This window comes from Apteryx rowi, unplaced genomic scaffold, assembly GCF_003343035.1.
Source record: "Apteryx rowi isolate R43461 unplaced genomic scaffold, aptRow1 scaffold_0, whole genome shotgun sequence".
Taxonomy (NCBI): Eukaryota; Metazoa; Chordata; class Aves; order Apterygiformes; family Apterygidae; genus Apteryx; species Apteryx rowi.
In genome coordinates this window covers 615,377-630,169 of record NW_020447195.1, presented here as the reverse complement: position 1 = coordinate 630,169, position 14,793 = coordinate 615,377, and the positions used below count along the sequence as shown (strand labels likewise).

The following is a 14,793-nucleotide window of genomic DNA, read 5'->3' as shown; positions in this document are numbered from 1 at the left end:
GTAAAAAGGTACACAGTAAAAGCATAACCAAGCTTATTCACCTCTTCCATAGGAAAAAAAGAAGAAGTTCTACCAATCTGCATTAGCAGAACAATGCCAATGCAGGTAGGCTTTTTAGTATAGCAGACAAAGAAGGCAATCCACTGATAAAAAGTGGAAACTGGACAGTGGGTAGAAATAAGGAGCTTATTAAAAAAGCTAAAGTTCTATTATTCACAAAATAAACTTGAAGCTGACTGTGGTGAGCTTTTCGAAACTTTTGGTCCTTAAATCAATCCCGGATCTCTCTTTACAAATAAATAATACCCAGCTGTTATGTAGCATCATTTAATTCCAAGGAACTTCAAAAATAGGCATATAAAAAAACCAAATGGATGGGAAAAGAGGCCACATCAGAAAGCCACGCCTCTCCAGCAGCAGAGTGGCCAAGGCCACTTATTCCCACTCCACAGACTAAGCCAGGAGGTCCTACTGTACTAGCTCCACTGAAAGTTTTGGGCTTGATATAGAACATAAGAATGGTTTTGCCAAGTGAGACCATGGGTCCATCTAGCTCATCTCCAGTAGGCAATAACAGATCCCTAAAGAAGAGAATAAGGACAGGACAAACATGTAATGAGGTTTTCCTGGCACAACTTCTCAGCTTCCAGCTATCAGTGGCTCAGAAAGTCCCAGGACCTTATGTGTAGCAGCTTTGGATGATTTTTTCATGTATGAACATTGAGATCTTTTTTAACACACATAGACTTTTAGCATCCAAAACAGCTTGTGGTCAATAGTTCTGTAGCTGGGCTACACTGTAGGAATCAGTATCTTTCTGTTTGTTCCAAACCTGTCCCAAACTGGTTTCATTTGGTGCATTGTGGTTTTTGTCTGGGAGAACCTTGCTCCTTGTTCACCTTCTTAGCCCTCACCACTTCACCTTCTTGCCCCAGTCACCTCCAGGCTGAAGAGACCCTCTTACAGAAGCCTTTTCATACTGTCAGTTGTTCCTATTGCCCTTTTCCAGCTCTACTATATCACATAGCATTCAAGAGCCATGTAAATCTCTGGAGTGCCTGCATATTGTTTTCTCATTTCATCTCTATTTCTCTCCCAGTCACTCCTCATGTTGTGTTTGCTATCTTGATTGCTGTAGAAATTCAGCTGACATTTTCAGAGACTCAGAATCTCTAGGTAATATTTTCTACCTATGCTATGCAGCTCATCAGGCATCTTAATTGTTCTTCCTGCCCTTATCACCTATGAATCATGCTACCACTCTTCAATCACATTATAAGATTCAATCAGTATCAGCAGTCCCATAAGTTGCTTATAATTGCCCAGGTCATCACAGTGACCCTTTTTAGCACTGAATTAACTTCCTTTTCTCCAGAGCTTCCCAAACTTCTGGAATTTCCCCAGTATTCCAGGATTTATTAAAAATCAGTAGGTTTGTTGGTGCAGGATAAATGTTTTAAAATGCGGACATCTCCAGCACATGCTCCTCATCACTTTCTTATCTTACTGGCATGGGGAATATTTCATTACTGTTGTAAGAAGTGAATTATTTCATATGGCTTTTCCTCTTACCAGAAACATTACAACTGAGAGATAGCTGCACTGTATTTATATTTTGAGGTAAATAGCAGCTTATTTTTATAAGTAGTCCAATGAAACAAGCTGTTTTTAGAGTTTCTATACCTTAGAAAGATATAGCTAGTCACTTACGTTTTCTGGAGCTCATTGATCATTAATCACACTACATTATTCCTTAGGGGAAAAAATTAAGTCATCAATAAACTTATCCCATTTCTGTAATATTTTTGCATATAGCTGAGACAGCTTCCATCAACAACCCACACCAAATGGGTTTAAATGCTAGCATGGACACCATGAAGTGAAGGTCCCTGGACTTTAGTCACTAGGTGGTCAAGCAAACATCTCAGCCTTGATCAAGCCTGGACGCAAGGCTATAGCTCAGGGATCTATAAACTTACTGTGTCTGTGTGCCATCACTTTGGCAGTGGCAGCTCCTTATGAACATGTTCATGTGTTGGAGTAACTGTGTGGATGGATGCCCAGAACACAAGGATTAGCTGTGCTGCCACCAATCACCCAAGTCCTTTCTTCCTCCCCTCTCTCCTTTCCCACACTTGTTATTTCTTGCCTGTAGGACTCATCCAGTAGCTGTTCTCAGAATGTGCCTACAATATCAGGCTTTCTGTAGTAAAACTCTTCACACCTAAGGACCCAGAAGTTAAAGGACTGAGTTGAATGTGGCAGCATTTAGTACAAGTCTTCCCTCTGCGTCATCTAGATTAGAAATTTTGGTTAGGTGTCGTATTCCCCAAAGGATCCACTCCCTGCAAGGTGTGCTGGGGTAGACATCTGTCAGCCCTCCTTCATTCTGCTTTGCCTCCTTTGCGTTCACCTCCTGTTCTGCTTCATATTGTGAAGGGTTCCACCATCCTGGTGTCTTCAGCCAAGTATAAGTGTGACAGGGAGAGGGAGCTGGATTTGAGCCATCGACTCCCTGGGCAAGTGGAAAAAATAAGGACTGATATGTTTAACAGGAGCCCCTTCACATCTTTTTCTTATACAGTAAGACCCTCTGGTTCCTGCAGCTGAATCCCAAAATGTATAGAGGGACCCAATCTGCATGTACCTGTTCCATCAGCCCTCTGCTCAGCTCACAGACACTTTGATTCTCTCTTCCAGGGTTTGCCTCTCCCCTCTGACTGTCTGGGAAGCCTGAACACTCACTTTAGTGCTCTGAATGAGCCTGCTGTAGCCAAGGGCTATTGTAAAAAGCCAAAGTTAGCCATTTGAAGTGACTGTCCAGAGCTGTACTATTGGTCTTTTTAACCTCAGGCTACACATGGCCTAGACAAGAGACAGACTGCCTGTCTGTCTGCAGCCCAACAGTGAAACTCATGACCCATCTGAAGATCCCATAAATGAAAGTTCCTCATCATCCAATCTCAGTTTTCTCAGTTGTGGTGCTCTGGACCTCCCCCAACAGCACACATGGCCACAGTCAGTACTTGTGCTAAAGCTACTGGCTGTTTCTGGCTATTCAGTGCCACTCTCAGAAGCTGTTTGTCTTTGACTGCAGCCTGCTCTTGCTCTAAACCCTCACCCACTCCCAGGCGAGAGATCTGAGTAAAGTCTTGAAAGCTGCTAGCAGAGGAAGGATGGAGAAGTGGAAAGAAGAAAGAAGAAAGAAGAGTTATTCACATCAAGCCCTCAAAAGAAGTATTTTTACTGGTAGGCATGCAAACATGTTATGTTCCCACCAGCAGTACGTTTACTCCACCCATATTGTTCCATTTAAGGGTATATTTGTTCTACAGTTGCTCCGACATTCAGTCCATCTTATTAGGCACTCCATCGCCCAACTCTCGGTCCCTCCCAGCCTCCACTGCTCTGAGATTGCCTGTCTGCCTCCCCCAAAAGCCAATTATTCCTGAGCCCTTTCTGCCGAGCCACGTTCCTTCTAGTGTTTCTGTAGAGCACCTCCTCCCAGCTCGCTCATCAGCATTTTATCCTCTCTAGATGGATTCTTGTAATCTGATCACTAACAGTCTGAGTTAACAACTTCTTTGCCATCTAAAGTTTATGAGTTTGACTGTGCCCTCATAGAGGAGAGATCCCGTGAAGATCTACTGTCCCTTCTCGAAGCCTGTGGAGGATCTAAGTTGTGTTTCTCTTTCAGCATTTCCAGAGAGATATTAATATTTTGAAGTCCTCTACACAAGCAAAATTAAATGTGTCTGGTTTTATCAATAAAAGGCTTATTTCTGACTTTATGCCATGAAATGGCATAAATGGCATCTTGTCAAAAACAGGCAGACAGTAACTGAGTGTGCAGAAGCATTACACTAAATATAATGACATTTCTCTGGTGGCACGATAGACAGAATCTGCAGAATCTAGATTCCTGGATGGCAAAGAGACTCTCAGAGAAACCCAGCAAACAGGACATTTTCTGTACCCTAGCAGAGAGTCAGCCAATTAATTACCATTATCATTTAACAGAGCCATTTTTCTTGACAGCTGTGCCCCTCAAAATGACACCGAGGAAAACTGAATCCATTTCTGTTAGTTCAGCTAGCCTAATCATTGCAGAAAATTGAAACTAATTCTGCACCCCCCCATCCCCCCCCATCCCCAGCAAAACAGGGACATAGGTGAACTCAGGATGACAGAATAAATGGACTATTCTAAGAATGGTATTTCCTGTACTGTATTTACTGTTTTTCAAAAAAGTTAAGATTTCCTTCTTTATTAAATTTGTTGAGAAGCAATGAAAGCTGGTGCAATTTTATTTTAAAATATCGTTTTACTACCCAACAGCAACAGTAAATTCATAAAAAAACACATGATTGACCAAGACTATGGAGTAAAAAAAATTGTTTGCTTTGTACATTCTTATTAGTCTTGGCTAAGATGTTATAAAAGCAGTATCTTTTAACACCTTTTATTATACAAGGGTCAAGGGGTTTTTATGTTTCTTAAAGACAGCTTCAAATAGCCCACATAGCGGGTTACTGCATCTTTCATATGGCTGCTGTATAAACAAGCACATTTTACACAGGAAATGACATAACCATGTAAAAGTGTACATGGAGTTTAGGCACATATTCAAACACTAATGGGAATGCATTGTTTTAAATGGCATACTTTTATGTTTACCTATTCAGCTTAGTACCATATTTTAGCCAAATACAACAAAAATTAGCCACACATACCTGTCTTATAGTGTACTGTTTATTTGAAATTTGGACCTTCACAAAGACTCTCATGGGACAGATAATGACCCTAAAAAGTAAATACAAATGAGGCATTCTCAGTGACAGAGTGAAACCTGCCATCATAAAGGTGTAAGCTGAACTTTTAACCTGTATTGCTTTACAGCTCAGGTTTCTGTGTGTTTCTACCATCCAGTTGCTAACACCAATTCACCCATGGGAAGAAAGCCATAACAATAATTCAGGGTGTCTATCTTTGCACATTGTATAATGACCATACTAAAGAAAGCAGTGCCAAACTTAAGTAGTTCCAAGGTTCTCTGTTTCTTTCCATTTTCTTCTCTGTGTGTCAGTCCCAGATTGTGCCCTGTCCCTGAACCTCTGTTTTCAGAAAGGAATGAGGGCTGAATGAAGTCCACCTGGGTTGTACTTTTGTGCTTTTCTGTGATAATGAATATTTGTAATGGCCACCTTTCACGTATCTTGGAAATCTTGGATACACATTTCTGTTCTAACTCCATATAACTCAGATTTCCATGTAAAAGCTCGACAAGATTTATAAAGGTTTTGTGAGTAGATATTGAATGAAAAAAAACAAAATACAGAAAAAAAATTGACAGCTCACCATGGCAGCATCTTTTTATAGCTGTTGAATTAATAGCAGTGAAAGAGTTCAGTCCCTCTAACACTGTAGACTTAAGTGATCATAACCATTCAGTAAGCATCTGATAATTAATTAGAGACACTGAAGTCTGCTCCAGATGATCCCAATAGCTCAAACAATACATCAGTAAATCACCTATAGGGTAGTATACTTTTATACCATGAGGAAAATTAGTCAATGCCCAGTAGACCAGTCTTGAATAAAATAACATTGAACTGGAAGTCTCAGTTGTCAAACAATATCAGTAATGCAAATGCAAAAGGATGCTCTGGATATCACAACAACCAGTATTATAAACCAAGGGTGTTCAATTTGAGAGTTAAACGTGAAAAAAAAATTGCCTTAATCCTGCTGTCTAGGATGCCCATCATTATAAACTCATCACTTTGAGCTGGAGCAAACTTGGACAGTGCTAGGACTCTCCCGTTCAGTTGTCACCACATTTGAGCTGGCAACCAAGCAAAGTGGATGTCAGATTACCCCAAATTTGAACAGCCTGAAATTGCTTCTGTCTAGACCAAACCCACTCTGTGGCCATTTTGATGTGCTAATTATCCATTATAATAAAATCATTTTAGTATTTGTAGTTTCAAATTTGTTTAAACTCATATTAAAAAACTGTTCATTTTTTTTCTTTTTCCTTCAAGGTCTTAATGCTACCTAGCTAAATTTTGGGTTTTAATCCCATATCCAAAGGGTGCTTTTGGAGGCCTTAATATGTTTGTATTTCTTTTAATTTTTCCTAGGTTCATACTGTTTGCTTTGGGATAACTGCAAAATCTTAGCTTTTTTTTCCATTTAGATGCTGATGCATACTCCATTTACACATCATTATCTTATTTTATTAATGTACTGAAAAACCCACACAAAAACAAGAAACAAGAACCTCAGAGAGATACCTACTAAGTGATAACTTCAGGGTTTTTTTTAACTTTTAACACAGCCTGTCTCACCAAGATCTTCGGGCTGATCTGCCTGAAGTATCCAGCTATTTTCCTCCTCAGCCTTCCAAACTGTATTGTGCATCATCTGTAACATGAATGTTATTGTCACACCTTCCTCCAAAACTGTCATTGCATCTCACGGATCCAGCTGCAACTGAAGCAAACTGCCTTTAGAAAGATGGTGCTTAGCTCTAATCTCAGCAGTTAACTTTTTCTTTTAAGACAACTTAGATACACTTCCTTTGGAAACAACTATCATCTTGAAAAGAGTATCGTTGATGATGACAGTTTTATTCCAATTAAAAACAGTAGAAGGCTATAGCCATTTTGAAGGAAGGAGATCTCTGTAATAGAGCATTATTATTCAGCCTTTGACAAAGGCTGATATTTTCTTTTTGTGTTAAAGTAGGTCTTCAAGTTTAGCTTATCCATAAAAGGTATGTAGTATTTTGGAAGAGTTAGATGTACTGTAGTATGATCATCTGCAAAGAGACAAGCCAGCGCTGGCTAATCATTTTGCAATGACTTCATTCTATCAGCTTTCAGTGGCAAATAATGAGCAGATTTACTTGCAAATTTTATGAAACTGAATACATCATGCAAAGAGCAAGGCCTGGAGTTATGGGGCAGATGCAATGCAAAACTCCATTGAAGCCCTAGATCCCTAGAACTACCCTAGATCCTCCCAGACTGCTAGTTGCAAGTCCAGAAGAACTGGGCATCATGTACCTTGGCAGCTGACTTTTTCCCATGGGAAGGCAGGTCCAGTTAAGACTTTTAAACTGCAGATTTCATACCCCAGCCTTGTGTCTTCTTAAGAACAGTTACTCTTCTCAGCATTTTCCCCGAGTATTCTCCATGACCAAGTTTTTCTCATTGGTGCTTGGCAGTACTCTGGCAATCTACTTCTTAATTTGGTTTTATTGATAACGATATAATTGCAGAGGCTGCATTAGAGTAATTACAGAGATAATCGATTAGGGGGAGTAGAAGCTGGAGCATAAAAGTATTCCCATACCAAGCTGAGTCACCAGCTTTACCTGAATTCTCACACCTTTCCTTTCCATCTGAGTGTCCCTTTCAAAAATCTGGATTAAGGAATATATAAATCCAATAGAAGAGATAATCTCTGCCTTAGCAAAGGATGTGGAAGACAGTCAGACTTTCCTAACTGTGGCTTCAAGGGCTCACTAAGAATAGCCTTCTGCAGCCTCAACTGCAGGGGAAAAGCTGGTGTGAGGAGTTCTGGCCAGAAGAGTTCTGGGCTTAGCCAGTCTGAAACGAGTCAGAGCAGGACCTAAGTGGTTAATATTGTATCATGGTAAAGAGAGAATTAAGCAGTACATGGCTTTACCATCCACTTCCAAACAACATAGGCTAACAAAACAAAACAAAAAAAAAAAGATGACAGGGCTGTATTTCCCAGACTGTCACTCTAACAAAATCCTCAAAAACATTGATATACCATTAATGATACCCATCCCAGAGAACTGAGCAGCAGTCCCCTCACAGACCAAGAGCAATGAAGCACACAATAGTCCTTAGGTTCATGCTGTAAACAGCGAGATAAGAAAGTGATAAGTGATAAGAAAGCAAAGGTGCTGTTTTATCAGACACTGAATTGGAAGGTCACAGTGGTGGGTGAATCTAGATAGGCAATATTTGTTACAGCACATTTTAAACTTCCCACCCTAAGCCCAGTGAGAAATGTGCCTGTACTGTCAATGAATTGCATAGCATAGCTGGGTCTGTCATAAGTGAGAAGAGAGGTTTCACTGGGAAGGTCTGAACAGGCATATGCATGGGGAACAGGATTCATTCACACAGGGAAGAAAGGAGACAACCCTTTCTCATAGTAATCTAATCATCCTCTTTAGAGGTAGCGGTGGTCGGCGCTAGAGAAAGTAGCCTTAGAAGCTGCAAGTCAGTCACGCGGAAAATGCCCAGAGGAAAGAAAAGAAAAGCTTGAGCAGAATGGGCAAAAAAGAGTCTGAAACATCCTGTTGGCTCAGGACTTGTCTCATTTTCCCTACTAGTGTAACAATGGCAAAACATGTCTACATAAGTTTGTGGTAAAGCATGGCATTAGAAGTTCCTTGCTGTTTGAAAATCTTTGAAATGTCTGAAACTAGTAAGACTGTCTGGTGGTAAGTATTCAGTACTGGAGACAGTAACTTAGTCCTGGTCTAAGGCTCAGTTGGGGCGAGAAGACCAAGATCTGGGAAGCGTACATACTGAGAATCCAGAAAGGAGACAGCAGCCCTGGGGACAGCCCTGAGCCACAAACTAGTTCCCTAAGATGCCAGAATTTCTTATGTGCATATGACAGAGTAGCTTCAAGTGCCCATCATTTTAAATGCATATTGACCTACTGTTTAGTGATTCTTCCTCCTCTCAAGTACAGCATTCTCACCTACCTCATTTTGTGTTATCACCTGACCTGGGGAGTAATATCCTTTTCTGCAAGTATAAATCATGGTACAAAACTATTACAAGGAGGTCACACATATGCTTTCTGCAGTGCTTTTTCTATATCACCCAGCTTTGGGTTATGGTACATGACATGTCCACCTACCCAGGGGAACTCCATGCGTCTGGCAGCAAGCCCACTTAACCAGTCCTTTCAAACTGGTTAAAGGCTCAGCAGCCCAGAGACTGCAGGAGGAAGGGCAGCACGTTTTGCCATTGTTTATCTATGGCTATTGCCCCGCTGTTTAGGACTGTTTGCCCCTCATGTGAGCTAGAACAGGTCCGGTCTGAGATAAGCGTTTGTGGGCTTCAGGATGCAGGGAACATATTCAGCTCCCTGACACTACCTGCATCAGCGATGCTGTGCAGAGCAGAGTTCAGACCCAGGAAATCATGTGATCTGCTGGTTTAAATTGTGATGAATCAAAGATAGTAAACCTTAGCATTTGTATGTTTGACTATTGATAAGCTACTTCAATCATTTTTGACAGTTCTTATGGCCTGTCTGATCCCTCTGTAGCTGAACCTCTGGCACCTAGTTTTGTAGGTGGAAGCATACAAAGAGTAATCCCAGAATAAATTTATAATCCAAACATGTCATGAATAGAAAAAGAGGATTCACAAACATGCAATCCTTGCAGGGTGAAATAAAATGCTGCCAGAGCTCCTTTGCAATCATAACTCATTCTTGCCCCAGATACAAAGTGAAAGTGTCATTCCACACCAGATCAAACCACGTCATGTTTTCAGATCTTTCTTCCAATGTTTCCATCATCTCTCTCTGTGGCAGCAGATTTAGAAGCAAACAAAGTACATGGACGTTATCCATGCCACTAGCATTCTGCTGCACTGAAAAGTCCCTTTCACTTGTATTTATTGTACAAAAACGTTCAAAACAAATTCTTAACAGCATTATAATTATGCAGAGTTGGATATCTAGACACAATGTAGCACTGTGTCAATAATTTATTACATCTTATGCTGTAATTTAACACTTACTATGAACATTTGAGAGCAACTTGGACCTTATACAAAGTAAAATAACTTGCTACATGATAATGAAAAGGTGGATACTTAAGAAAGATATGTAGCTTGGAGGAAAACATACATGGAAACAAATACCTCCCACAACACCTATCTCCACGTACAACTTAAACTAAATCAAAATATTATATTTAATTACTTCTTTTTATATATGCATAGTTTCCATAGCTAATCAGACAGAAATCATATTACAGTGTAACTATTTACACCAAGCTCAGAACACACCAGAACCCAACCTCCTCTTCTAGACATCAGGGCTCTTTTCTAACATTGCGTAATGGACAATGCACATAGGACTCAGATGTAAATTCAGTCTCAAGAACACTATTAAAGGGTCGAACAGATCATATTCACAGTTCACTGATACCATCTTTACCAACTGCCTCTGGGATAAAAGCAGGCGATCTAGCAGTGTGCGGGTGCAATCTCCTCTGTCACAGACTTCAGTTAGAGCCGGTCTTGTGTCACTATCAGGTTCTCTACACAAGGCCTTATATTGGGCTGCATGACAGCAGCCAAATACTACTGAAATACCCCAGTGAAGAAACATGCAGAAGCACTGGCTTTATTTCTACATCTTTGTAAACATACTCACCCTAGAGGTAAGAAGTTTAGTTAACCTTGTTTGAGCAGAGGTTTTGTTCAGTTTGTCATATTACCTTTCATGACATATTCATGTGAGCAACTGCTCTGCTACCTACAACCGCACGACTCCACTACCATGTCCTCATACTGCTTGTAGACTACGTTGTTTGCAGAGTCAATGAAAAGAATGCTAATGGGACTCAGCCTGGTTGGGACACAGCAAGTTGGGGGTGTAGATTCTGGGTCCATTGAGTTCATTAAAGTTTGGATAACTGCGTGATTGGTGGGCTCCAGATGTGATCGAAGAGGGAATTCACAAAGTCCTTCACAGTGATATGCTTCATATTCTAGAGGGGCTATTATCCAGTCATCCCAGCCCATATCCTTAAAATTCACATGGAGGGCTTTTCTGCTACACCTTGCCTTCAGATTCTTGCTGGGCCTTTTCCCTTGCCGTGTTGCTAAAGGAGCTCTTCTCTTACGTCTCTGATTGAATAAGTACTCATAAACAGTTTTGTCGTCTTGGCCTGATCTAGCTTTGATCTCATTGAAGAATAAGTCTCTTTTTTTTGTCCTCCCAAATACCAAGAAGAGAGCCTTTTCATTGACCTGTCTTCCTGTTCTGTTAAATCCCACACTCCTGAGATCAACAGCTCTCCCCCTGTCAAAAGTTTCCAGTTCAAAACACAAGTTAACCAAGTTTTTAAAGTTCCTAAAAAGTTTCCAGATGTCAAACACTTCCCATTTTGGTGTATCTGTGACACTGACAGTACGAGAATCCAGGAGTGTAGCTGCTTGTCTGTTTGTGGAGCAACTAAATAATTTCACTTGGGAAGTTTTTCCAGAAGAATGAGACTTCCATGCATCAGAAGGCTTTTTCCTTAATATTCGAAGCTCTGCTCCCAGCAAGCCATCTTTTTCTAATGCACTGATGTCAAAAATATATTTTTGTTTTCTTACTGTTGGCGCTCGCTCATCTAAAAAAAGCACACACATTTTTAAAAGCATATCAAGCACAGATCAATACTGGTTATTCAGTTCTTCATAGTGTTCCTGAAGTTTGTTCATAAGCCTAGAAGATCTTTTAATTAGGCCACTCATCTGAAAGAACATTTGTTGTCTAAGGGATCGGCTCTGAGCAGAGACCCAGAAGAACTCACTGACTCAACAGGGAAATGAGCTTCTGAGTTTGCCTTGTAGAAATGTAATATTTCTTTTACTGGGGTGCATTTTCTAGCTTCAAAGTAGCAATTAGCCAATTGGAAAACAGGCCTTTTTCAGGGCTGAGCAATCACAGGGCCTATTCACCACTTACATCCTACTTAAATTACTGGAACAGGATTTCAGTGGTGCCCAGGTCCCATGATGGCTCCGAACACAAGCAAATTTACCCTTAGACAATACAATAGTGAATTAGTCTTTTAAACCCAGCATCTCCCAGGAACTGCCAGACACAAAGATAATTGCCTTATTAACTTAACTCCACATGATTCACAACTTTTTCAAATTGAGCAGAAAAACATACCTCCCTTTAACCTGATGTTACATTTGCTTGGTTAAGCTCATGAGCAGCACTAATGAGGAATATGGCTGAGCCAATGTTTTATCAGCATGTTACATTAACAATGCCTTGCAGTGGCAAGCCAAGGACCTGAACTGGAACACAGCACTTGTGAGCAGCATATCATCCCTTCCCAGAAGCCAAGCTATTCTTACTTAAATGGAAAATGAATCGCCTATCCTGGCCAAGCCTTCTATCATTACCTTGTTAGCAATACCCTTTGTTGCTTCCTTAAGTCCATGACAAAACTCTTACTAACATCACTGGAAGCAGCATGGGGCTAACTATCCAACTTAAGTGATAAGGTGAACATCTTTCTTTTGGCACCTGGTTATTTCTTATGTGATAGAATAGACTAGTCTAAGTTTTCAAAAATGTTTGGAACCAGAATGTTGAATTGCCAATTCTGGAGTCCCAGAAATTATTTACTCTAGGTAGCCTGGGCTTTGTTGTGAGCTTCTGTGCTTAGAAGACTAGTGGTGCCCAAAAGTATTAGCTTAAAGCTAGCACAGATACATCTGTGCTATGCTATAATGACTCCTGGGACTATACTGTAGTTCGTCACAACTCTACCTTGAACAAAACAGGCTGGCCCTTTGATAATGAAACTTGCAGTTTTTTCACAGAATACTAATGCTGTTAGCCATGTTCATAGCATATCGTGTCATTTTATTTACAAGATCCAATGTTACCAATTTCCAGGAGTTAGTTATGCAAAGAACATAAGACCAGGTTTTAAAAGTTTTTTAAACACCTAAAGATGCAAAGACTGATGGATTTTCAACAATACGCTTCTTTAAGCATCTAAAACATTTTCTGTCTCTAAATGTTTTGTTTGGCTGCCACACAATCATCTAGTTCTGCCTCTAGATGAATTTTCTGAGACAAGGCATGAGAGCAAAAACTGCAGCAAAGTTGTATGGTTTCATTTACATTAAAAAGAGCTATTGGACTTTAAAAATGTATAATTAATTTCTGATAACATTCTCTAAATGTATAAACATGCACAGATGTATATACATCCCTCTCTGTCTCTTCCCTGTCCTTACACACACACACACACATACACATATGCTGGAGCTACTTTCTTACCTTGTCCTTTGTCTATAAAGCTGGTTATTGTATTGGCAAGTCCAGCCTCCAGTTTTACACTTCCATTAACACCTTTTCTTTCTGCATCTGAGAGAGTCCTGTACAAAGAGAGCATGTATTCATGTGGCGTTATAGGGGGATGTCTGAAAGTTTCCTTAGTTTCCCTTTGGGTTACAGGCTCTTTAGTCTTTTTGGTTTTGTGAGAACCAGTGTCAGTACTGCTTGTGCCAGTTTTTTTCAAAGACGCCTTGCTGCTAAGATTTTGAACCTTTGGAGTCACTGTCCTTACTCCAGAAGGTCTGCCTGGGAGATGTCCTACCTTTGTCTCCGTGGTTGCTGTTCTTGAGAAAACCTTCTTTGATTCATCATTCTTGGCCAGGAGAGCTCCAGCCTGAACAGCACTGTTTTTAGTCCTAGCCTTTGAAGTTCCAGTACTATATCCATGGTTTCCAGTCCTCAATGTACCTGTTCTTGCTGAGGGATTCCTCTCTTTTCCTTCTGCTTTTAACAAACCTAGTTTAGATCCTGGATTACTCTGGCCTGCTTCAGAATTACTCAGCACTCCAGGAACTAGATCCAGAGACAGCCAAGTCAAATGCCAAAGCAGTAAAGTGAGAAAATGCAGGATTTTCATCCTCTGGTCTTCCTCTGAATGCCACTAAAGAGAAAATCAGAAAAGGTTCCTCCAGTTTGGCAGAAGAAAACATGAAAGAAATTAAAAACCAAAGTCAGCAAAAATGGTTTTTGTTTGAGATTAAAACATTTCAAATCTCTTTGTTTAATACTTGTATCCAGTCCCATAGTGGAAATGCTCATGTATTCAGATATGATCTCCCCTGACTTCAGTTAGCAGCTATAAAGAATTCGTTCTTGAAAAGAGAAAGTTTACCATCTCGTTTTCTTCTGTAAAACTGACTGAAAACTTGAAGGAGTCCTGTTTAAATCTGAAGGTTTTTTTTTTTTTCCAAGAAGGAAGAATGGCGTAATGCTGCCTCTGTGTTAAAAGGTTTTTTTAAAGTTTTGAATCCTTTCCAGTGAAAATATTTCACACACAGAGACCTGCAGGTGCTCAGAAATCTTTTACAAACCTGAACTCAGGAATTGGAAACGGAATTCCAACAAACCTATTTAATTACTCTCTGATGTCATGCTGTCTAAACTAATTTAACTGCGATATATTTCTTTAAAAAAATCTTCTTTACCCTTTTCATTAGCATGAGTCATACTCTGCCTCATGTGAAATAACTCCACAGGCTCAAAACTCCAGAGGATGCTTTTTCAAGTGGCAATACGACCTCTACCTTAGCCTTCAATGAACTTCACGTTTAAACGAGACAAACTGCAAGACCAACAACTGGGACCTGTCGTACAGTTCACTGGAATAAATACATTAAAGTAGCTAAATGACACTGGTTTAGTGCTGAAGGGAGTAACCTTTTTCTTGAGGACTGCAACCACAGCTTCGCTCTGTCCTCCAGCAACCCAGGGATGTCACCAATAATGCAAACGCTTGACAGAGGTTTCATTTAGTATAAACGTGGCGCAGTCCTCCCTGCAGTCAGTGTAGCTTGGGGTATTTATTGCTACGCCTGGAGAACTACCTGCAAGGGTCGCTGGAGCAACAGTTTCTGGCGGCCGCGCCGCGGGCTGGGCGGGTAGCGGGCCCCGGGCGGCAGCGGCAGCGGCGGCGGCAGCGGCGGC

General features: G+C 40.6%; 1 protein-coding gene across 1 annotated transcript; it reads right to left on the bottom strand.

Annotated features, from left to right (window-relative positions):
• Positions 1–10,525: 10,525 nt before the first annotated feature.
• On the bottom strand, positions 10,526–13,726 carry GDF5 (growth differentiation factor 5). Its single transcript, XM_026057123.1, has 2 exons — positions 13,093–13,726; positions 10,526–11,416 (listed from the first exon to the last, which is right to left on the bottom strand). The coding sequence occupies exons 1-2, from the start codon at positions 13,724–13,726 to the stop codon at positions 10,548–10,550; spliced, it is 1,503 nt and encodes a 500-aa protein (XP_025912908.1). The 3' UTR covers positions 10,526–10,547.
• Positions 13,727–14,793: the final 1,067 nt, after the last annotated feature.